Raw genomic sequence first — 21,901 nt, forward strand, 5'->3', positions numbered from 1 at the left:
GCTTTTGTAGGTGATTCTGGGGGGCGGTTTAAGGAAGCGGGGTTTTGCTGTGGATTGGTGCTGTCTGGAAACTTCTTAATAACTCCCATCCAGAAGGTGAAGCTGTAATGGGAAGTGGCAGCAGTGTCCCAGCTCGGGTGGCGGAGGAGGTCCACCCGTGACTGGAGTGGTCAGCAGCCCTGTCTGATCGTGGTGCCTGGGAAACTGCTTGTGTCAACAGCAGAACACCAGGCCTAGGGGAAGCCAGGCCTCTCCACCTCCTCCTCGGACGGACAACAGCAAAGCTCCGTGGTCTCTAGAGGAAGCTCGGCCAGCAGCCTCGGGGCAGACCCTGCTGAGGGGCCGGCGGGGAGCAGGGGGCGGAGTGGTCAGCGCGCGGCCTCACCGCGGGCACACACGGAGGGCGGCCGCTGCACCAAGTCACGCCGGTCACTCGGCGAGGAGCAGCGAGGCCACAAACCCGCTCCGGCCGCGGGGCCAACTGTTGGCACCAGCACCTACAGTCCGCGGCCCGGCCCCACGGCCCGACCCCAACGGCCCGCCCCGCAACGGCCCGCCCCGCAACGGCCCGCCCCGCAACGGCCCGCCCCGCAACGGCCCGCCGCGCATGCGCACACTGCCGGCTCGGGAGCCATTTCGCGGGGCCGAGGGGCGGGGAGCGACTGCGCAGGCGCCCGGCGCCGGAAAGGGCGGGGGCAGTGTTGCGCCTGCGCAGTGGGCAGTGCGGGGGCGGGGCCGGCCGTCAGCTGACTGTGGCGGCGGCGGCCTTGCGAAGTAATAGTCACATCGTGGTTCCGCGCGGAGGGTCGCCGGCGCGTCAGCTCTCGGAGGGCGAGGCCTGAGGCCGGCCAGACCATGGCGACCACCGTCAGCACGCAGCGCGGGCCGGTAGGCTCCGGCTGGGGGCGGGCTCCACGGCCTCCGGGCACAGGGGAGGGCCCGATGCCAGGCTCCGGGCAAGCGGAAGGGAGTCCCGGGATGGGGGCGACCCCGCACCGGGTGGGTCCCCGGGTTGGGGGAGGCCCCGCACCCAGTGGGTCCTCGGAAGGAGGAGGCACCCAGAGAAGCACCCTGAACCCTGGACAGGCTCTTGGATGGTGGAGGCTCCCAGGCCCAGCTGTGTGCCTCGGTTTCTTAAGTGACAAATGAGGGGTTGGGAGCCGCGAGCTGGGAGTGCCCTTCCGCCCAGCCCTCGCGTCCTGTCTTCTGGCCCAGCTTATTGTGTCAGTGCCGGCGAGCGAGTCCAGACGGGCTCAGGCCTGCTCCTGGGGACTCGCCTCCAGCCGGGCGTTCAGACTGGGTTGGGGTGCGTCCTCACGACTGGTGAGGTTTTTATCACAGCGGCTTGAAACGTACAGTAGACGGACACCTGGGTCCTTCTGAGTCGGGACAAGGCTCTTCTGTGGGCACTTCGGTGTGCCTTCTCTCAGAAAGCCGCTGCTGAGGGTAAGCCCCCAGCTGCCGGAGCTCCTCACCCTCGGGTCGGGGTGGACAAATCTTGTTTGTGTTTCTCCCGATTGGAGAAGAATCCACAGAACGTTTTTCTGAGTTTGAGGAAGACCAGGTCTTGTTAGAAGCCCCCTGGGCACAGATGCTCGTTCTGAGCGTTTGAATGGGACCTGATGGGAGTTGCTAGCCGACTTGGGTGTGGAAACGCCCCGGAGTCAGTAGAATGATTTCTAGACTCGGATTCTCAGCGTTTCCACGTCTCCACCTTCACTGCGCACAGTGAGTTACAGCAGGCCGAGTGTCTGTCGCACTTCCTCATTTCTATGCAAGTGGCTCGTCAGAGCAGCACAGGGAGCAAATTAGCGGCTCCCCCGGGAGGGGAGCGGTGGCGTAATGGGCAAGCGGCCCGGCGCCGGTCCCGGCCTGTCACGTGTCCTCAGCCCGCTGGGAACTCAGAGCCCTTGTCGCCGGGAACCACAGGCAAACACTCACGGCCGGCTCGGGGCCAGGCGAAGGGAGCGCTTGGTGAAGGTGGGCCCCTCCTCTCACCAAGGGGGATGTTGGCCGTGTGCTGTGACAGGGCCAGGGCGACGGGCGGTGTCCGGACTTGGGGCCTGTGCTGTCGGGGTCTCGATGACCCGGCTGACTGGCCCTGTGCGGTGCTTCCCGGCGTGTTCTCTTGTCGAGTGGTCGTGGGCCCCATGCGTAGACCAGCAGGTGTTTGAGGGCTGCCCTCCATGACGTGTGCTCATGCAGTAAGGTTCGGTCTGGGCCAGAGCTGCTGGGGGCTCAGGGGTCTTGGGCGCCCTGGAGCCTGTGCAGCTTGCCCAGCTGGCGTGGGTGCTCTCGGTATCTTGGGTGGCACCATACGGTGACGCCTGCCATCAGGGTCTCACAGAGCATCCACTCTCAGACCCCGAGGTCTGAATTCAAGTTGGGGTGAACGGTGGCCTGCCTGGGCCGGGGTCGGGGTGAGTAAGGGTCGTGGAGCAAGGGTCTCTGACTGGAGACTTGATGGGGGAGCAGGAGCTGTGGGGTGGTGGGAGGGGAGAGCATGGAAAGCAGAGTGGGACAGGGTCTGGGAGATGGGGGGCTGCTGCTTCAAGGCCAGGAAGGGTCCTGAGCAGGGCTGTCTGTGCCAGAGGGCGGGGGCCCGCGAGTGCAGGTGCATCTGGCCTGGAGTTTGATCTGGTTGCTACAGTGTACTGTTTACTGTTTTTTTTTCTCCTCCCTAATGTTTTTGCCTGGTACACATCCTCTCGTTTCCACATCTCCCCTCTGGCCCACCCCCTCTGGGTTAACTGTGCTCGTAAAGGCTTTTTTGCCAGTTATCAGGCATGAAGAACCCTTCCTTTTGTGGTTATCGGGGTCTGGTGGAGACCTCTTCCTTTGCCAGGGTGCGCGGACTTGGCGTTGAAGGAGCTCCCACGTGCTGTCGTGTGTGTGGTGCGGTGGAGGCCCCGGGGGACGGCGTGGCTTGTGGCAGAAGCTGTGAGTCCAGCTGGGGCATCCGGCAGGTGCTCCCCATGCCAGGTCCTGGCTGGGCGGCTCTCCCGAGTGTCTGCCCTCGGCCGGGGGGCCCCAGCCCTACCCACACAGGGCAGGGTTCAGCCTCGGCCCAGGGTCACTCAGCAGGGCTCCCAGGGCCTGGATTCACGCTCGCTTGGGGTGACTCTGAAGTCTGACCGTCTCTTCCCGCTCGTGGTGAAGGAGGGAGAGACAGAGTCCTCGGGCATGTGAGGCAGAAGGGGGGTCCCACGGGTCTGGGGAGGTTCCCTTTGTCCCTGAGAAGGGGAGCCTGAGGGGCTAGGAATTTGCTTACATTCCAGGAGACGTGGTGTCTGCGTCTGCAGGTTCGTCTTTCCCTGAGTGGCCGCTGAGGGATGCCCAGCCCTGTGCGGTCTGCCCACTTTCAGCAGTGCTGGTGTTTCTGGTCTGACAGCCCTTCTCCATCCCGTGATTTTGTCTGGTCCACGAACTATTAAAAAGCACCCGATGGACACCCACAGGAGTACCTGTGTGGGGGCCCCTGCCCTCTGAGGTAGAACTCGGGTCAGGGGAGGTTTGCGGGCCCCGCTGCTGTTGACCACAGTGCTGCCGGTCAGCTCGACGGCACGGCGGCCAAGGCTTGGGCACAGTCTAAGACGTGTGGTATGTCCCATTGAGTCCAGGCCGAAGGGGGCCAGTAGGGACCACTTGTCCTGCTTTTGGAGATGCTGGTTGATCAGTGCGGCCCCTCCTTCCTGTCACATCTTTTCCCTCGTCAGGCCTGAGGGTGAGCTGTCTGGTGATGCCTGGGTGGCCCGGGATGTCCAGGTCCTCATCAGCCTTGCACAAACTGATAATTGACTTCACTGGGGATGGCAGAGGGTGATATTTGAATTTTTTTTTTTAATTTATTTTGGCTGCGTTGGGTCTTTGTTGCTGTTGAGCGGGCTTTCTCTAGTTGTGGCGAGCAGGGGCCACCCTTCGTTGCGGTGCGCGGGCTTCTCGTTGCAGTGGCTTCTCTTGTTGTGAAGCATGGGCTCTGGGCGTGCGGGCTTCAGTAGTTGTGGCACGCAGGCTCTGTAGTTGTGGCTCACGGGCTATAGAGCGCTGGCTCAGTAGTTGTGGCGCGTGGGCTTAGTTGCTCCGCGGCATGTGGGATCTTCCCGGACCAGGGCTCGAACCCGTGTCCCCTGCATTGGCAGGCGGATTCTTAACCGCTGCGCCACCAGGGAAGCCCCTGATGTTTGAATTTTATCACTTGTTCTGCATTTATTAGCTGGACCTGTTTGTATAGATGAACGCTGTCTGGTTGTCCTTAAATACAGTCTGTATGGGAAAGGCAAGACAGCTGCTTAGTTCTTTCCCGTTCATTTCCACTGTTCAGAGGAAGGAGTTGTTTTTTTTTTAGGCCTGCGCTTGACTTTCTCTTTTTCGGGTGCAGTTGTGGACCCACACTGTTGGAGTCTGGACCGTCGCCTGTGTCCCCGTGAGCTCTGCTCTGGAATCTCAGGGTGAGTTAGGAGCGCGTCCTGGTTTAGCATGGCCCCGTCTTCCCGTGAGTTGGACCTTTTTGCGTGTGGTGACCCCGCTGGCCATGCACAGGCCTTTCTTGTTTGGTCTGATGCCACATGGCAACGCCAGCTTTCTTTTAGGGAGTGTTTTCCTGATGGGGTTTTCATTGTTGGACCACATCTTTCTGAACATGTGTGTCAGGTTGGTCTGTTGTCAACAACATGGAGCTGGATTGTTAAAAAGTCAAATCTGAAGTTTGTCTTCTTCGTTTTTTACCTGGAATGTGTTAGATAGTTTTATGTGTATAGTTCTACACACACACTTTTTGTTCCTAACGCTTTCTTTTGTGCTTTTATTTGTCTATTTATGTTTCTTTTTCTCTCCTTGCCTGCTTTTGGATGGATTAAATATAGTGTTTTCAGTTCCACTGTTTGGTTTCTGCTGGTCTGGAAAACACATGTTGTCATTCTGTTCTCTTTGGGGTCAACCTGGGAATGTTAACGTAGGGACTTCGGGCTGCAAGGTTAATCGTCGTAACCACCCTCCTCCTGATCAGTTGCTGCCTCGGGCCTCTCCCCATCCTCCCAGGGGCGGTGTTACCTTGATAAGCTGGTGCTTGCTCAGATGGACTGAGACACGTGCTGCTTCCTCTGGTTCTTGAAAGGTATGTTTGCTGTCTGGGATTCTGGGCTCACAGTCTCCTTCTCTCGGGACGTGAAGGCCCCTGTGTGGCATCTGCCATCGAGCTGTTGGTGGCAGATTCGCCTGTGCTCCAGCCCTGTGCCTCTTCCCGCATCTGAGAGCAACCCCAGCCCCTCTTCCCGTTCCCCCGCTCTGCTGTCTGTCGGTGTCTGTGGCATCCGTCTGGGCATTGTGGCCTGCAGCTCTGTGGCCGTGCCCTCCCGTGTACATGGCCTGGGGGCTGTCCGGCCCCTGCGTTACTTGTCGTTTCTCAGACACCTGGCCAACTCCTCGGGCTCTCTGCCTGCAGTCCTGCCTGTGTACCTCCCATTCCGCCCACCTCCCTCTGTTGATTCTGCTTCACCACCAGCTGGATAGGAGCTGGGTGGGGGGGATGGCGGTGCGGGGCTGGGGGCCCAGGAGGGGCAGCTGCCTCAGCCGACAGTGAGAAGATCCTGGAGGTCGGGAAGCCACCTGTGCTTTGCGGGGTGCGGGGGTGACCGAGTGGGGGTGGGGCTCGGACGGGGTCCCCGCAGCGGCTTGTCTGGCGGGTTCATCGTGGGCACGGCCGCGGCAGTGGGCACAGGTGCGATGGCCTCTCCCTGCCCAGGGTCGCCTTCTTCACGCGGGTTTCCTTCCACGGCTCCTCCTCCTTTCTGTCCGTCTTGCTCCCTCGGGGGTCTTGGGGGGTGTCAGCGCCCACCCCACTCATCCCCAGGCTTACCATCCTGAGCGGCTCCCTGTCTCCCAAGAACATTGCACACGGACCCGCCCTTTCCTTCCCTGGGACCCTCCCTGGCTTCCCCGTCCCCTTGGGCGGCCTCGCCTCTCCTGCCCACTCAGGCGCTCCTGTGGCTGTGCCTTCCGAGCAGGTCCAGAATCGGATTCCTTCTCAGCCTCTGCTTCACCCACACCCACCACACCCCTTCGACTGGTCCCGCCCTGCCCCCCCCTTCGACTGGTCCCACCCTGCCCCCCCCCCTCAATGTCACATGCTGGGGCCGGGCGCCAGGCAGAGCCAGATGTGCATGCGCGCAGCACCTCACCTGCCCCGGCACCGCACCTGCCCTGGCTGCTCACCTGCCCCGGCACCTCACCTGCCCCGGCTTCTCACCTGCCCCGGCTGCTCACCTGCCCCGGCACCTCACCTGCCCCGGCTGCTCACCTGCCCCGGTACCTCACCTGCCCTGGCTTCTCACCTGCCCCGGCTGCTCACCTGCCCCGGCACCTCACCTGCCCCGGCTGCTCACCTGCCCCGGCACCTCACCTGCCCTGGCTGCTCACCTGCCCCGGCTGCTCACCTGCCCCAGCACCTCACCTGCCCGGCTCCTCACCTGCCCCGGCCGCTCACCTGCCCCGGCCCCTCAGCTGCCCCGGAACCTCACCTGCCCGGCTCCTCACCTGCCCCGGCTGCTCACCTGCCCCGGCACCTCACCTGCCCCGGCTGCTCACCTGCCTCGGCACCTCACCTGGTCCCTTCCTCATTTCTGAGTCGGAGCCCATCAGTGACCTTGGGGCAACACCCCTGTCCTCCGCTCCCCGCTCCTGCTCTCCCTCGCTTGCTCTGCTCCAGCCACCTCCCTGCCTCAAGCTGCCTGGCGGGCTCCTGGCCAGGCCTGTGCACAGGGCCCTCCCGGGCTCTGCATGACCGACGCCGTCGTGCCATTCAGGCCTCTGCTGAGGTGGCATCTTCTCCCGAAGCCGTCTCAGCCGTCTGCACCGTCTTACCTCGCCCTGTGTCCATTTACAGCTCTGCGACTTTCAGCAATGATTTGTTTTCTTTTGTTAAAGTATGAGCTCCATGGGAGCAGTGATTTCCCCCCAGCATTTGGCGTGAAAACCCGCACATACGGTGAAGGTGAAAGACTTGCAGTGCGATGCCCGGCCCCCGGCGCCCCTTGGCACACCACTGGCTGTTTCGTTTCACTCAGATGTGGACGGGGTGATCCGTCTCGCTGGCGCCCAGACCCCGGGCTGGCGGGAGAGGCTCTGGAATCCCTGGGCGAGGCCCCGTGGAAGCCGCTGGCTGGCCTGTCAGCGTCGTGTGGCGTTGTCTCTCTCGCTGACCCTCCGGCGTCCTCGTGCTCAGTTAACGCCGTGCCTCGGTCCCCTCGTCCGGAGCTCGTGTACGCTGTGTCCGGCAGGGATGGGACAGCCAGACGTTTTGGCTTGAATGGCCTATCCAGGGTTGGGTCATTTAGAAAGCCGGGGGAGGCCTGAGGGATAGGAATAGGGGAGGAGAGCTGACACAGGTTTTTGCAGTGAAACCTAGAAGAGGATTGGGGGGGAGGGGGCGAGGGGGGAGGGACCAAGTGACACCCTCTGCGGAGCCCCCCACGGCGCTGGTGGTGCCCGCCTTCCCTCCCTGTTGCTTCTGGGCTTTTTCCTCTTTTCCCATTTCCTGAAACCAGGTCATCGGCAGGAGGTGCTGGAGGCTTGAGGAAGGAGCAGGGTGTGTGTGTATGTGGGGGGCGGTGACTCGCGCAGAGACCCGTCCCCGTGGCTGCAGGTGTCGGCTGGCAGTTGGAGTTTTCCTCGTAACTTTCTTTGGGAAGATGCTGAATGTATGGAAGAACGTCAGTGACGCGTCCCGTGGCTGGCAGGTGTCTCTTAGGCCTCAGCGGGCACGTCCTGGGGCCTCTCTGTCGGGGTGGGATGCGCTGGGATGTGTGTGCGGCCGGCTCCTTGCCGCAGGCCGCTGAGGCTGCGGTGCGACGGGGCCTGTCGGCTGGCGGGGCAGCCGCCCCGGGTGCTGAGCCCCACGTGACCTGCCCTGGCCCGCCGTCACCCTGGGCCTCACCCCTGCTGTTGTCTCCGGCGGGCGGGCCTAGGGCAGGTGTCCCCAGGGCGCCTTCAGGCGGGTGGCCCTGCAGACCTGGAGGCTCCGGGTTCAGCGTTGGCTCCTCCTCCCTGGGCTGTGATCCCCCCTCCCCCGCCCCTCGCAGGCTCTGAGCACGTGGGATTGGTTTGTTGTGCTGTGTCCCCCTCCCCTGAGGCCTCAGCCTGGCCCGCTGTCCCCGCGTGGCTCCCGCGTGGACTGTGCTGAACCCCAAAACCAAGACGAGTACGACAAAGAGGGCGCGTGACCCCTAGGCGTTGCATCTCATTCTAGTTTCATGACCTCTAGGAGCGTAACTGACAAGACAGGATCAGTGAAGGAAGGGAGAGGCCTTTCCTGACATGTCACTCTCGCCACTGCACGTCCCCGTGCAGCCTGCTCCCTGTGGGGTCCTTGGCGCTGAGGTGGGCAGTCATTCCTCAGACCAGCAGGCGGGGGTGTGGTCTGTGCGCAGCGACCCCTGGGAGAGTCATTTCTGTAAGACGAGCACCGGGGCAAGCGGGGGCTGTGGGCAAACAGCGAGGTGCCCGAGGGGCTCTGGATGGGGTGCGTCTGGGGGCTCACGGGGGCCTGGTCTTGGCGCTGGCAGGAATCGACGATTGGTGTGTCCCGGGCATCTCAGTCCTCCTGAGGGGTGTGGCCCGCGGGGTGCCACCACCCGCCTTCCTTCGAGGGCCCATCCTGGAACCCTCTCAGCTGCACTACGTGCCCAGGAAACGCGGCCTGCGATGCCCTGGGGAGGGAATGGAAGGCACTGCTCTCCTCTCCTGGCAACGCCAGGGCCTCTGGGGGGCGGCCTCCGGGGGCGCCCTCCCCTGCCCTGGGCTGGGTCCTTGATGCAGCAGAGGTGTGAGACGCAGAGCTGGCTCCCAGACAGAGGGTCTGGGGGGGCGGGGGGGGGGCGGGGGGGGCGGGGGGCACGGCTTGCTTTTAGAGAGAAGCAGTGGGAGCGCGAGGCCTGTGGGTGCAGAGTCTGCGTGCGGGCTGCTGGGAGCCAGCGAGCGCCCTTGTGTGCGCTTCCGTCAGCCTTGGTGGGAGCGCATGACCTCCAGGCCCAGACTCTCCCAGGGACCTTCGAAAGGAAAGGCGCTGAGGGCGCTCGCCGGGCGAGGTGCTCTCCCAGGGGCGCTGTGCGCTGGGCGGGTCGGGTGCTGTCTGGGCCCCCGCCTGGTGCCATCTGGTCTGCGCAGGAGAGACCTCCGTGTCAGGCAGCGTCTGGACGTCAAGTGGTCCCTGGCGGCCGCTATAAGCGCAGTTGCTGGAACTCGCTGTGACACGCTGGGGGCTTCCTTTCCGTGTTCCCTGAAACTGCCCAGTTCTTCAGGGCCCGCGGCTGGGGTCTGTGACGTCCCCTGGGCGGCTGAGGGGGCCTGTGGCCCCGGTTTCCCCCCCAGCAGCCAGACCTCTGTCGTGGGTCCTGCGGCTGCTCCCTTCCGTTCACCTGGGCTCTGCTCGCACTGTGGCCCCTCCAGGCCCACACCCTCCCGGCCCGGGAGCGAGCAGCGGTGCGGCTGTCCAGGGCTCTGAACGCCGGGGAGGTGGGGGAGGCGTCGGGCCATCTGGCTGTGGGCCGTCTCTCCGTGCATGGTGTCCTGCGGTTTTCTGGGCGTCGTCATTCCTGCAGCCCCCAGGCTCTACCGGGCTCCACATGCAGGTGTGTCCTTGGGAGCCGGCGCTTTCCCATCACTTCACCTGCCCAGGGCCAGGTCTCCGGGCTTCTGGTGGTTAATCTGTTGGCTTCTTGGTCTCCGGGGCGTTTTTGCATGTGAGCTGTTTCTCATGGAGACGTTTGAAGGGTATCAGCACAGAGGCCTTTCCAAGTCACTGGACATCCAAGCTTCAGGTTTCACCCCGTGAACAGCGCTCACGGTGGACAGGCCTTGCTTGCGGCGGTCCTGGTCCTGGGGAAGGGATCATGGACACGCGGACCGGAGCGCGTGAGGCGCCCAGGCCCAGCGAGGACGCGAGGCCTGCTTTCAGGGCGGAGACGCACTCGGGCCTCCACAGAGCCCCCCGTCTGCTGAGCGTCCTGCTCCTGAGAGCGCAGGCCCTGGGAGGGGCCCGCAGGGTGGAGACCCTGGCACCGCGGACCCCCGTCCTGTGGGCAGGCGGCGCCCAGCTCTGACCGCCGTGTTCTCCGCAGGTGTACATCGGGGAGCTGCCTCAGGACTTCCTGCGCATCACTCCCACGCAGCAGCAGCAGCAGATCCAGCTGGACGCACAGGCGGCGCAGCAGCTGCAGTTCGGAGGGGCACTGGGCACCGTGGGCCGCCTCAGCATCACCGTGGTGCAGGTGGGTGTGGCCGCTTGTGGGGGGGGGAGGGGGCCGGAGCGGGCGGGGCGGGGCCTTCGCTGTCATAGCATGTTTCCATGTGGACGGATGGGGCTTTCTCTGATCCCGTTTTTCCGGAAACACATACCTGGTGGAGAATGATGGACGTGAAGATACTGACGATCGCCCGGGTTTCGCCAGGAGGAGTTAGAGAAGGGGTCCGGAGCGCCGCTCATCCTGCCGGTGCCGGGGAAGGGGCGGCGCGGCTGCTGCCCGGTCATCCCGGCCCCCGGGAGAACCAGCTGTGCTGTCAGGGCGGAAAGGGCGCTGCCACATTGCTCTGACGGGTGCATGAGGCCGCGGGAGGCAGAGACGTCTGTCCGTCCATCCATTTGTCCCCAGCAGACACCAGGGCCGTGCCTGGCGGCTCGTCGTGCCCAGTAAGCTTTGGGGTGACCTTCCTCAGACACTCGTGTGCCTGCAGCACAGCCCAGTCGACGTCACAGGGGAGCCACTTGGAAGCGGGCAGGCCAGGCCTCCGTGTCCCCTCCGTGGTGCCGGGGGTGCGGGAGGAGAGCGCGGTGCAGACGGGCCTCTGCAGAGGGCAGCAGCCATGCGCAGAGCATGGCCTTGGGGCCAGTCGGGGTCCAGGTGAAGGGAGGCGCCTCCCGCACCCACGGGCAGCTGGCCTTGCTCAGCCACGAGCGTCGGATCATTCCGGTGGAAAAGCCTTAGCGGCTAGACAGAGGCAAAACAGCTGCCTTGAAGCTATAGAAAATCAAGCCCGTTTCAGACTTTGCTGCTACATGTTTTCCAGAAAATACCAGGGCAGCTTCTAGGAGTTTCGGGGGGAAAATCTGCCGTCCTGAGAACTGCTCTAGTGAATTCACGGTGAAGACAACAGCACGTGAGGGCTGAGGCCCTCTCCCAGGCGCTTTCGGGAAGACATTAGCCGTGTTATGCGTGTTTGCTCTTGGAGACAGAGGAGCAGGAAGTCAGCGGGTGAGGAGGGCAGGGGCAGGACGGCAGTAAAAGCTTGCGTCGCCCTGAGGGACGGAGTGCGGGTGCAGCGACGGCGAGCTTCGAGGGCGGGTGTGGAGCGGCCCAGTGATTACCGTGGAAAGTACAACTTGAACAGGAATTGCCACCCTGTGCCAGGGGCTGCTTCAGGGCCAGGCCCTCCTGGTGCTGCCGGCTGGGGGTCCTGCGGCCTTGGGGCTCGGCTCTGAGTGGGCACCCTGTCCTGAGCTGGAGTTCAGGGCTCCCTCGGGCTCTGTGTCGGGAAGATGCGGGCGAGGCTGGGAGGCCCTGCACTTGGTGCTCCTGGGGGAGAAGCAGCCGACTTCAGGGAGCACGCCAGTGGGGGCGGGAGGGGGGTGACCCCAAGGCCTGTTGCCAGCGCCCAGGGGATGGAGGAGCATTGACCTCAATGGGGGAAATTGTAGGAGGAACAGGCCGGGAAGGAAACTCGCGGTTCAGTGTCGGACACGTTAAGTCGAGGATGTTTTAAAGGCAGGTGACCGAGGCTAGGGGGCTGTGGACTTCAGGGGAGAGGTCCAGCAGTGACACAAGGCGGGCATCCTGAGGCGCTCCGGCTGGTCCCGCACGGAGGGGTGGTGGCTCTGGGACGTGCGGTCATGGGCAGCCCCGGCCAGAGCTCTGGGGAAGTCGGCACGAGAGTGGGGGATGTGGGGGGCAAGGAGGCTTGCAGACAGAATAGGGGCTTGTGCGGAGCCTTCCAGAGGGGAGAAGAGAGAGGGTGTCAGTGCAGGCAGCAGGGCTTTGGGGAATTTTTTGCTGTTCTTTTAAAAATCTACCTTACTGAATATGATTTACATATGTTAAAATGCGCTGATTTGAATTAGCCTATGTTTCAATGACCTCTGACAAGCCTGTCCACCCCTGTGATGAAGAGAGCTTCTCCAGCAACACAGAAAGTTCCCTCTGCCTGTCGGTGGGCCTGCCCTTGACCGCAGTGCTGACCAAGCTCAGCCCCCGGGGCACTTCCCAGAGTCTGTCTGTGGCCCAGCAGGGCCGCTGTGAAGCACGGGCTTCTGTGTGAGCATGAGTTCCCTTTTCGGAGTCGACTCCCCGCTTCCGAGCTGGGTGGAGTGTGCTTTGGAGAAGCTGCCAGGCTGGTCCCTGCACGGCCGCCCCGTGGCTCCGCCCAGCCGCCCGCGGGGCTCCTGCGCTCTGGGGGTGGGCGGCTTGGCCCGGCCCAGCTGGGTCTGAGCCCGTCCAGCAGCTCCTTGTGGCCTCACGGGGTTCTGGTTTGCGTGTCTCTGATGACCGACGGTGGGGAGCATCTTCTCACGTGCTTATTGGCGTTGCGCTTTCTTCTTCAGATCTTTTGCCTGTTTCCTAATCGTGTTGTGTTCTCAGTGCTGAGGTTTGTGAGTCCTTTAGGTACTGGACACAGCTTTGTGATCAGACTTGATGCCGCAGACGGGGCTGGTCTGCCTTCCTCCTCACGGACCTCAGGGGGCCGCCAGCTGCCTTTCCTGGGTCATGCTTTTGCCGACCTTGCCTAAAAGATGACAAAGACTTCTCCTGGTTTTTCTTGTGCAAGTTTTATAGTTTCAGGTTTTACGTTTAAGCCCATAATCCACTTTGAGTCGGTACTTCCTGACCGACAGCCTGCCGTGCTCCTCGGTGTCCACGTTTTCCCCTCCAGACGCGGCCCGAGCAGCCCGTCTGGCTTGAGTGGGCCCGTGACCTATGTGAGGTGTGGGTGGGCTCCGCCGGGATGCCCAGGGTGAGGTGCCTGCACCCCTGGCCCCCACGCCGCGCTGGGCAGGGACGGTCACTGCCGAGAGGCTCCTGCGCGGGAGGGCAGGCGGGGGAGCCAGCACGGTCACTGTCCGAGGGTGCGGGGAAGGCCTTGGCTGGGCCCTGCTTCTCCGGGGTGGCCCCCGTCCCCCTGCTTCTCTTCTCGGTGGCTCTTGGCTCTGTCCCGGGACGGCCTGCCGTCTTCACCCTCCTCCTCCTCTGGGTGGGGATCCAGCCCCTGCCTAGCAGCAGCCGGTGTGTCCTCAGCGTCAGGCACGGTGCCGGGTGCCTTATCGCAGAAACACTGGACCCAGCCTGGACTTTCTCCTCCCTCCTGGGTCCCAGAGCACGGTCGTCCCTGGGACTGGTTCTGGGACCCCGCAGACACCACCATGCAAGGATGCTCAAGGCTCTCGTATGAAACGGTGCAGTTTTGCACTCACGTACCCTCCGCACGTCCTCCCGTGTACTGAGTCATCACTGGGCTACTCGTAACGCCCAACACACGGTAAATGCTGTGTGTGTGCAGTTGTAACGCAGTGTAAAGCTATAAAAATCGTTGCTGGTGTGGCAAATTCAAGTTTTGCTTTTTGGAACTTTCTGGAATGTTTTTTTCCTAATATTTTCGATCTGTGGTTGCTTAAATCCACCGTTACGGAGGGCTGACGGTTCAGTTACAGCCGTGTTCTGGTGGGTCGGCACCCAGAAAACTCTGGAAGCCGTGAGAGGAAGTGGCGGCCCACTTAGCTGAGCTGCGGCTTCCACTGTGACAGCTGCTGCCCGGTCTCATACGTTGGCTTTATTTCAGGCCAAGTTGGCAAAGAACTACGGCATGACCCGCATGGATCCGTACTGCCGACTGCGCCTGGGCTACGCGGTGTACGAGACGCCCACGGCCCACAACGGCGCCAAGAACCCGCGCTGGAATAAGGTCATCCAGTGCACGGTGCCCCCGGGCGTGGACTCCTTCTACCTGGAGATCTTTGACGAGGTGGGGGCCGCGCGGGGGCCACTCAGCCGCTCCAGAACTTCAGGTTTCTTGTGGCTTTGTGACAGGCGTCCTGGTGTCCCCAGCATAGTGAAAAGCACGTTTCCCCCACAGAGTCTTTAGAACTTGCATTCAGACACGTCACCACCCTGTGTCCAGCGTGTGGGCGTCACCCGACCAGGCAGGTCAGGCAGCCGCTTTCTGTACGCAGCTTGGGTGTGACGTGGCCAGGGCCCGTGGCTGGGTGGCGTGAGTGGCAGGAGCCTCCCGAGTGTCCCTGGGCCGTCGGGTGCCCTGGGCTCTAACTCAGCCTGGCCCTCCGAGGGCCTGTCTGGGCATGTCCCACCGCTCCTGAGGCCGGGTCGGCTGCCCCCTCGCCTGTGGTCAGCTGACGGGGCTGGGGGGGTGGGGTGGGCAGCGGGGCTGGGAAGTGGCCACAGTCCCCAGGGTTGTGCCTTCCTCCCTTCCTCCTGGGTCCTTCCTCACACCCTGCCCCATCGCCTCTGGGGCCCTGGGGTGGAGGGGAGGAGGGGAGCGTGTGGTTCGTGGGGGAGCGCATGTCTGCAGGCGCCCGGTGGAGCCTCCCTCCCCCTCCACCCACAGGAGGTGGAGAGAGCGGGTTGGCCCCGGGCTGCATACACCCTGCCGGGAGGGCTGGGGGAGTGGGGCGGCCTCCCGGGCGGCCCTGGGGTCACCGCCATCTCCCGTCGCCCCCCAGCGAGCCTTCTCCATGGACGACCGCATTGCCTGGACGCACGTGACAATCCCCGAGGCGCTGAGGCAGGGCAAGGTCGTGGACGAATGGTACAGCCTGAGCGGACGGCAGGGCGACGACAAGGAGGGCATGATCAACCTGGTCCTGTCTTACACGGTGAGGCCGGCCGGCGGGCCTGCGGCCACCGGGGTGCCATTCCTGGGCTTAACGGCATCCCCGCCTTTACTCCGAGGTGTTTCTGGCATGTGGACGCCGGGAGGGCGTGCAGGGACCCCGGGTGGGACCGACTGCCCAGCCTCACAGCCGCCGCCTCTGGCACCTTGTCTCACCCCCTTTCTAGTGCTGGACTGATTCACAGCAGGTCCCAACATCAGTGAGTTTACTCGTGAACGTGCCATCGTGCCTCTGTAACAGACGTTTCTACGTAGACAGAAAGCCATCATTGTACTTCACTGAAGAATTATAAACGGAGAGAGGCTGTTTGACCCTGGAATTTAAGCTTAGGTTTCCCTTCTTGAGCGGGGTTCTCTGCTGGTCACGTCTCAGCCGTGGTTCAGCAGGTCTGATGACACCTTCTACCCGAGTCCTCCGAGTCCTCCAGCAGAGGAGCCTTTGGGGTGTCGGTGTGGGCAGGGACTTGATGATGCTGGACAGGGCGCAGGGCCTGGCTGGACCCGCCTCGATCCTGGCTCAGGTGACTGGGCTCCAGGCCCTGTGCTATCCCTCCCAGGACGGTTTTGGTGAGGCTGGGAGTGATGAGGTTTGGATGTGCGCTGTGTTCTTCTCTGACCCCCTGATCGTCTTTGGTGTGTTTCAGTCGCTGCCGGCTGCCATGATGATGCCGCCTCAGCCCGTGGTCCTGATGCCCACTGTGTACCAGCAGGGCGTCGGCTACGTGCCCATCACAGGTGTGTGCTGCTCCTCCTTCCCGGGCGCGTCTCCTTGGGTGTTCGAGCTGGGGGGAGGCACGTGGGGATTCGGGCTGTGGGCTAGAGGCTGGGCCTGGTCTTCAGGGGATGCCCGGAGAGCCTCCCAAAACCAGGGGTCCGCTGTTACGTTTGAATGTTACATGCATGTGTAGGAAATAGGGTTTGTTTTTTCTCTGTCGGCACAAAGAAGGTGAGTTGAAATTTATGGAGATGTTGAAATGTGATTTCTAAGCATTTTGAGTCACCGCAGCACAAGATCACTTCCTGTTGGGTGGATGGACACCGGGCTCCAGCGTTACCGTTTCTCTTTTTACCTTTATGAGGTACTTACCTTACACGTTGGTAACCTTTCTGAATGAGCGGTTCGCACAGCACAACAAAGTCAAGTTGGACTGTGGCTTTTCCGCCTTTGGATTTTTGAGCCTTCACGTCAGCCTGTGATCGGCTCCCACCCTGGGCCGCGACGGGGCCTGGGCTCAGCTCGCCCCCCGCGTGAGCCACCGTAAAGCCGGGCGGTGCGTGGGCGGCGGGAGGCTCGGGGCACCGGAGAGACCAAGTGACGCCGAGGATGCCGTGTGCACGGTGGTGGCCACGTCCCCGAAATCCTCTGAACTCCGTCCAGGGCAAGGTGAAGACTGTGAGGCCCCGAGTTAACTGCCCCAGGACCGCCCGCCTCCCACGTTAAAACCCAAGACCCTCCGGGTGGAAGGGGTCTAAGGAGAGCCACAGTGTCTCCTAAAGTTTGTCTTGACTGTTCCCAGAAGTGTCAGAAATGCAGGCGGTGGGAGTGTGGCCCGGATGCGAACCAGGCAAGGGCGGACGGCGGGGGCTCGCGGAGTGAAGCTGTCAGCCATCCCCAGTCCCGGGTTCCCTTTTCCTTCTCCCCGTTTCTGAAAGGCGGTGGGCGAGCACCTTCCTGGGCTCATGGAATGACCTAGGGGTACTGGCCTCGCCGGGTTTAAGTGCCCACCTGGGACCCAGGCGACCTCTCGCCTCTGAGGACGGCCAGGACTAAAGGCCGGTGGGCAGGGGGTGTGGGCAGGTGCTCGGCCCGGCTGGCCCAGGAGGGACTTGGAGGGGCTGGGCTCTGCTGCTGCCTTGGGAGCACGTCCCGTCCCCTCTGTCCCTGGAGGCGGCCGTGTGTGTCCAGCGCAGCCTCGGTCGCGCACCTGCAGCTGATGCCACCTCGTCTCAACACTTGTCAGCCCTTCTGCCAGTTTTGGTTTGGACAGTGTTGAGCTGCCTTTAGGATCTTCTGACTTCAGACAGGAAAGGAAATCATGTCCTAAACTTCTCAGTCCAGCGCTCCCAGCCTGGTTGGGCGGATTGTTTGTGCTTTTGACTTTATAAGAACTAATGATTTTATTTTATTTTATTTTTAAAATTTATTTATTTATTTTTGGCTGCGTTGGGTCTTCGTTGCTGCGCACGGGCTTTCTTTAGTTTCGGCGAGCGGGGGCTACTCTTGGTTGCGGTGCACGGGCTTCTCACTGCGGTGGCTTCTCTTGTTGAGCACGGGCTCTAGGCGCACGGGCTTCAGTAGTTGTGGCGCACAGGCGTAGTTGCCCCACAGCATGTGGGATCTTAGTTCTCAACCAGGGCCCGAACCCGCGTCCCCTGCATTGGTAAGCGGATTCTTTATTCTTTTATTTTTTTAAATTAATTAATTAATTTATGGCTGAGTTGGGTCTTTGTTGCTGTGCGCGGACTTCAGCAGTTGTGGCTCGTGGGCTCTAGAGGGCAGGGTCAGTAGTTGTGGCGCATGGGCTTTGTTGCTCTGCGGCATGTGGGATCTTCCCAGACCAGGGCTCGAACCCGTGTCCCCTCATTGGCGGGCGGATTCTTAACCACTGCGCCACCAGGAAAGCCCTGCAAGCGGATTCTTAACCAGTGCACCACCAGGGCAGTCCCAGAACTAATGATTTTAAATCCCTTTCTACTTTTCTGAGTGGTGTTTGACTGGCTCTGCACTCTGTTAGGCGTGGAGTCTCTGTTAACACCCTCCTTCCTTACGTTTGCCTGGGTTCCCCACCGAGACCATCTCAGGACAAGGAGTCAAAGCTTTGACTTGGGGTCTGGTGGCACCAGGTGCTCGGACTGAACCTTCCAGCAGCTGAGATGCCGTGAGGTTCTCAGTTGTCACCCGTGTCTAACAAGGGAGTGAGGGGACGTGGCTGGTGTGAGGGAGTGATACCAGGAACCCCACGTGTAGCTGGCGGGGCTGGGCGACCGGGGCCCCAGGGCCTCTGCTCAGTGCACAGGCCTCGGCGCGGCAGTGCTCGTGAGCGCCTCGCCTCGTGGGTTGTCTGCTGTCACGGGGAAGGCTGGGTGTGCGCTGGGCATGCGCTGGGCGGGTTTTCTTTCCTCGTCAGTGTCTGATTGTGATGTGAGTGCCAAGCTGGGAAAGTCTGTTCTGGAAAGTGTGATAGAGGAAACGGCGTGAAAGTCTCAGGTGTTGGGGCAAAGGAGCGTAGACTGTGTTTGCTGTTTCGTTCTCAGGTGGAGGGAACTGTTCTGTGGCCTTTGATGGATGAGAATTGACCCCTGTGGTGTAAATGCACACGTTCTTAGGCTTGTTTTTGCCCCTGCCACCCCCGCTGTGAAGTGGGTTCGTGTGAGACGCTGGGGACCGAGTGGCGGGGGGCTGCTCGCCCCTGGTTTCTCGCAAGTGTCTGGCCAGTTTCTGAGGTCATGTTGGGAGACGAGACCTGGGGGGCCGCCCCCCGGGGCGGCGCGCGTCGGAGGTGCTGCTTTCCCTGAACCCTGTCTCCCGGTCGCAGGGATGCCCGCCGTGTGCAGCCCCGGCATGGTGCCTGTGGCCCTGCCCCCGGCCGTGAGCGCCCAGCCCCGCTGCAGCGAGGAGGACCTGAAGGCCATCCAGGACATGTTCCCCAACATGGACCGGGAGGTGATCCGCTCTGTGCTGGAGGCCCAGCGGGGCAGCAAGGATGCGGCCATCAACTCCCTGCTGCAGATGGGCGAGGAGTCCTAGATGTGCCCCGCCGCCAGCCCGCCTGCCCGCCCGCCCGCCCAGCTCCCGGGAGCACCGTCCCCAGCAGATCCCCGTGAACGCGCCCTGCGTAGCCCCTTCCTCGGACGTCTGTGTAGCCCATTCCACACCCTTGTTCGGGATGCATGTGGTTTTCGGTTCTTGCAGCCGTTCTCGACGTGGTCGGGGCGGGTGGGGGGCTCTCCCGCATTGTGTCGGAGGGCCGTGTCCCGTGTGCGCGCCCGCCTTCCTGCCGTCCCGGGAGGCTCTCCTGGGAGCATCTGCCCCCACCAGGGCCTTCGTGCCGAGCCTCCTCTGGTTTGATTGGTGGCCTGCGGTGATGCGACCTGATCGGGTAGACCCATGAGCGCAAGGCACACAGAACCCTCTGACGGCGGGTTTGGGGTCACTTAGAAGTTTCAGCTGAAAACTTATCTCCTCCCCTTGGTGTTGTTCGTGGGCTGCTCACCACCGCCCAGCCTCGGCTGCAGAGCTCAGCCTGCGGGCAGAGCAGCCAAGTCTGGGCGTGGCGTCGGGAGCCCTGGCCTGAGCCCGGGGCCCTCCGTCTCTCCTGCTGTCTCACCCGCCTCTGTGTGATGCTGTCCCGAAGGGTCACCGCTCCTCCCCGGGATGCACTCTGGCAACAGAACTAAAATTGGGGGTGTAAGAGACAGATCCAGTCTTTGTATTTGCTTATTAAAGGGCCTTTAGGAACTGGCTTGCTACCGATGTTAACTTAGGGAAGCTAGGTTGGGCCCAGTCCTGTGGATCAGTTTGGGCGACAGAGAGGGCAGTCTGGTGACCGTCAGTGCTGGCAGGTCTTCCCAAGAGGCAGGAGGCGCCCTGCCGTGTGGACGGCACCCTGGCCCTGGTTCCGGCCGCGGACAGAGAGGACGGGGACAGGCTGGGTGATGCCCCGTGGAAATCAGAAATCTGAGTGGTGTCTCCGAAGTGACGCACTGTGCTGTGGTCACTGCGGTCCGCGGTAAGTCGTGGTCACCGCTCTGTCTTTGCCCAGCCTTTGTGTGGACGTCAGTGGAAGGTCAGCCCGAGGAAGTTAGGAGGACCCAGGCTGCAGCCCTTCCCTCCGTATAGGTTAAGTGCGGTGCCGCTTTCTGTCTCCCCGGGGCGTGCACGGTGGCCCCGGGTGAGGGAGACCTGCGTTGGTTGGTGGGTTCGGACCACTTGTGCCTTTGCCGCAGGCTCTTCTCAGATGCTTGAGAGCGATGGTTCCTCGGCTGCAGCCCTAGACTGTTGGGCGGTGACCTGACCACACTCAGCGCAGCTCCACACAGGCCCGGCCCCCAGCCCCAGGTGACCCCGCGCTGCCCCAGCCGCCCCGCCCGGGCCTCCGTTCACGGGAGTCTTAGCTTCAGGGCGGCTCCAGACCTGCCAGCTCTCATGGTCCTTTTTCATGGATGCCGCTGCTTCACTAGGTCAGAGAAGGGTCACGCCCCGTGAGGCCTTTGTTAAGTCAGACGCCCTTCCTGCCTCGGCTGCCCCTTCCTGCCTGGCTTCGCGTTCGTGTCCGCGCTCACCGTCCAGGCAGCCCCTGGGGGTGGGGTGGGCGCCGTCTGGCTCGGGCGCCCGCGGCTGCTGGGCCCGGGGCCGGGGCACGTGCAGCCGGCTGCTGCTCTGTGCTGGTGAGGAGAGAGGCGTTTCCAGCGGGCCTGCCCGCCCTCCCGTTTCAGGCGCCCAGCCGGGTGTTGGCAGAAACGGTCCTCGGAGCTTTGCGTTTCTGATCATTCTATTGGGGTCCAGGGTCCAGATTCCTCCTTGATTGTAAGATACGTTTTTACTTTTCAGCCTTCTAATTTAATAAATGGTCTGTGTAAAATAGAGAAGTCAAGTTCTCCAAGGAGAGTTTGCCATTTTTGTTCTGTTTTAACTCGGCTCGTAACAAGCAGGTTGACAGCAGTCGCAATAAACTCACCAGCAAACTAGTTGCAGGACTCGTAAGTGAAGGCAGAGGAGGGCACAGGCTGGATTCCGACTGGGAGCCTGAAATAGTTCCGTGCAGCGTGGGTTTGGTTTTCTGGTCGGGCTGTGGAGGACAGGCCCCAGACGCTGTCCCCCACTCCTGGTTCCCGAAGCACCGGCCTCTCGTTCCTTTGTTGTCCTGTTTGTAATTCTTCTCCAGGCCGTCCCGAGCCGGGAGTAGGAACCGAACATGGGCCACAATGTGTCTCCCCTTCTAAGAGGGCCCACGACGCCCGCCTCGGAGCCAGACCCCGAGTGCAGGGTCCGGCTCGGGTGCAGGGCCCCGGGGCCCTGGAGCGCACGGGGGTGGGGCTGGTCCAGCCCCGAGTCAGCAGGCACTGGCCCCACTGAGGACATTGCACAGCCGGGAGGTGGGGAGGGAGGGGTCCCATTGCCTTCGGGTACGCCCCCCCCCCCGCCCGTTACCCCCTGTCAGTTTTCTCAGGTGCCCTCCTGCCCTGGGTCAGTGTCACAGTGAGAGCTTGTGCCCAAGGCTGAGAGGAGTTGTGTGCGGGCGGGGCCCGGGCACCAGGGACACGATGCAGAGGGTAGGGTACGCTCGGCGCTTGCCGTGTCCCGGGTGCTCGGCCCAGCATGTGGGGTGTGAGCCGCCGGGAGGTGCGGCCTTGGCTCGTTCAAGTGCTGGCTGAGGAGGGGACTCGGCCCACAGAGGGAGGGGGGAGCCCCTCCCCACTGCGGGCCCATGTCTACACCACCTGCAGCCCGGGGAGCTCCAGGTGAGAAAGCCGCTTGGTGGAAGCAACAGCACGTTGTTCCTGGAGGAGCTCAGACGCAGGCGAGCGGGACCCCGCCCATCCCAGCCGCCAGCCTCCCCTGGAGCAGCACGTGACAGCCTCCCCTGGAGCAGCACGTGACAGCCTCCCCTGGAGCAGCACGTGACAGCCTCCCCTGGAGCAGCACGTGACAGCCTCCCCTGGAGCAGCACGTGACAGCCTCCCCTGGAGCAGCACGTGACAGCCTGCAGTGCCGTGGAAACAGAATAAAATGCAAAGACCAAGAGAGTTAACAGTACCCACACAGAAATGGAGAAGAACAGAACTGTTGGAAATGCAGATACAGTCGTTGCAGTTGATCCCTTGGTGGGCAGGCTTTTGGCAGATTGGACGTTGCTGAAGGATGGTGGTCCAGCGGGGCCTGAAGAAACCCACTGCACACGGGGCCCAGAGGAGGTGGGGGGACGGTTGGTGCCTCCGGTCGGGAATCCTGTGAACCCCAAGGAACACGAGGTAGATGTGCATCGAGTGTGTGAAACAGGCCTGAATCGACCGA

At 62.5% G+C, this 21,901-nt stretch overlaps 1 protein-coding gene across 2 annotated transcripts; it reads left to right on the forward strand.

The window, feature by feature from the left end:
• The first annotated feature begins 705 nt into the window (after positions 1–705).
• On the forward strand, positions 706–20,475 carry TOLLIP (toll interacting protein). Of its 2 annotated transcripts, XM_082476499.1 has the most exons (6): positions 711–888; positions 10,113–10,262; positions 13,819–14,001; positions 14,717–14,869; positions 15,531–15,621; positions 18,423–20,475. In XM_082476499.1, exons 1-6 carry the CDS (start codon positions 856–858, stop codon positions 18,632–18,634), a joined length of 822 nt encoding a protein of 273 aa, XP_082332625.1. In that variant the 5' UTR covers positions 711–855; the 3' UTR covers positions 18,635–20,475. The 2 variants fall into 2 exon arrangements, with proteins under 2 accessions (XP_082332626.1, XP_082332625.1); XM_082476500.1 differs by lacking the exons at positions 13,819–14,001; positions 14,717–14,869; positions 15,531–15,621 and having other exon boundaries at positions 706–888; positions 18,423–18,618.
• The last annotated feature ends 1,426 nt before the right edge of the window (positions 20,476–21,901 follow it).

The sequence above is a fragment of the Balaenoptera physalus genome (assembly GCF_965194825.1).
Source record: "Balaenoptera physalus genome assembly, chromosome: 10".
Lineage (NCBI taxonomy): Eukaryota > Metazoa > Chordata > Mammalia > Artiodactyla > Balaenopteridae > Balaenoptera > Balaenoptera physalus.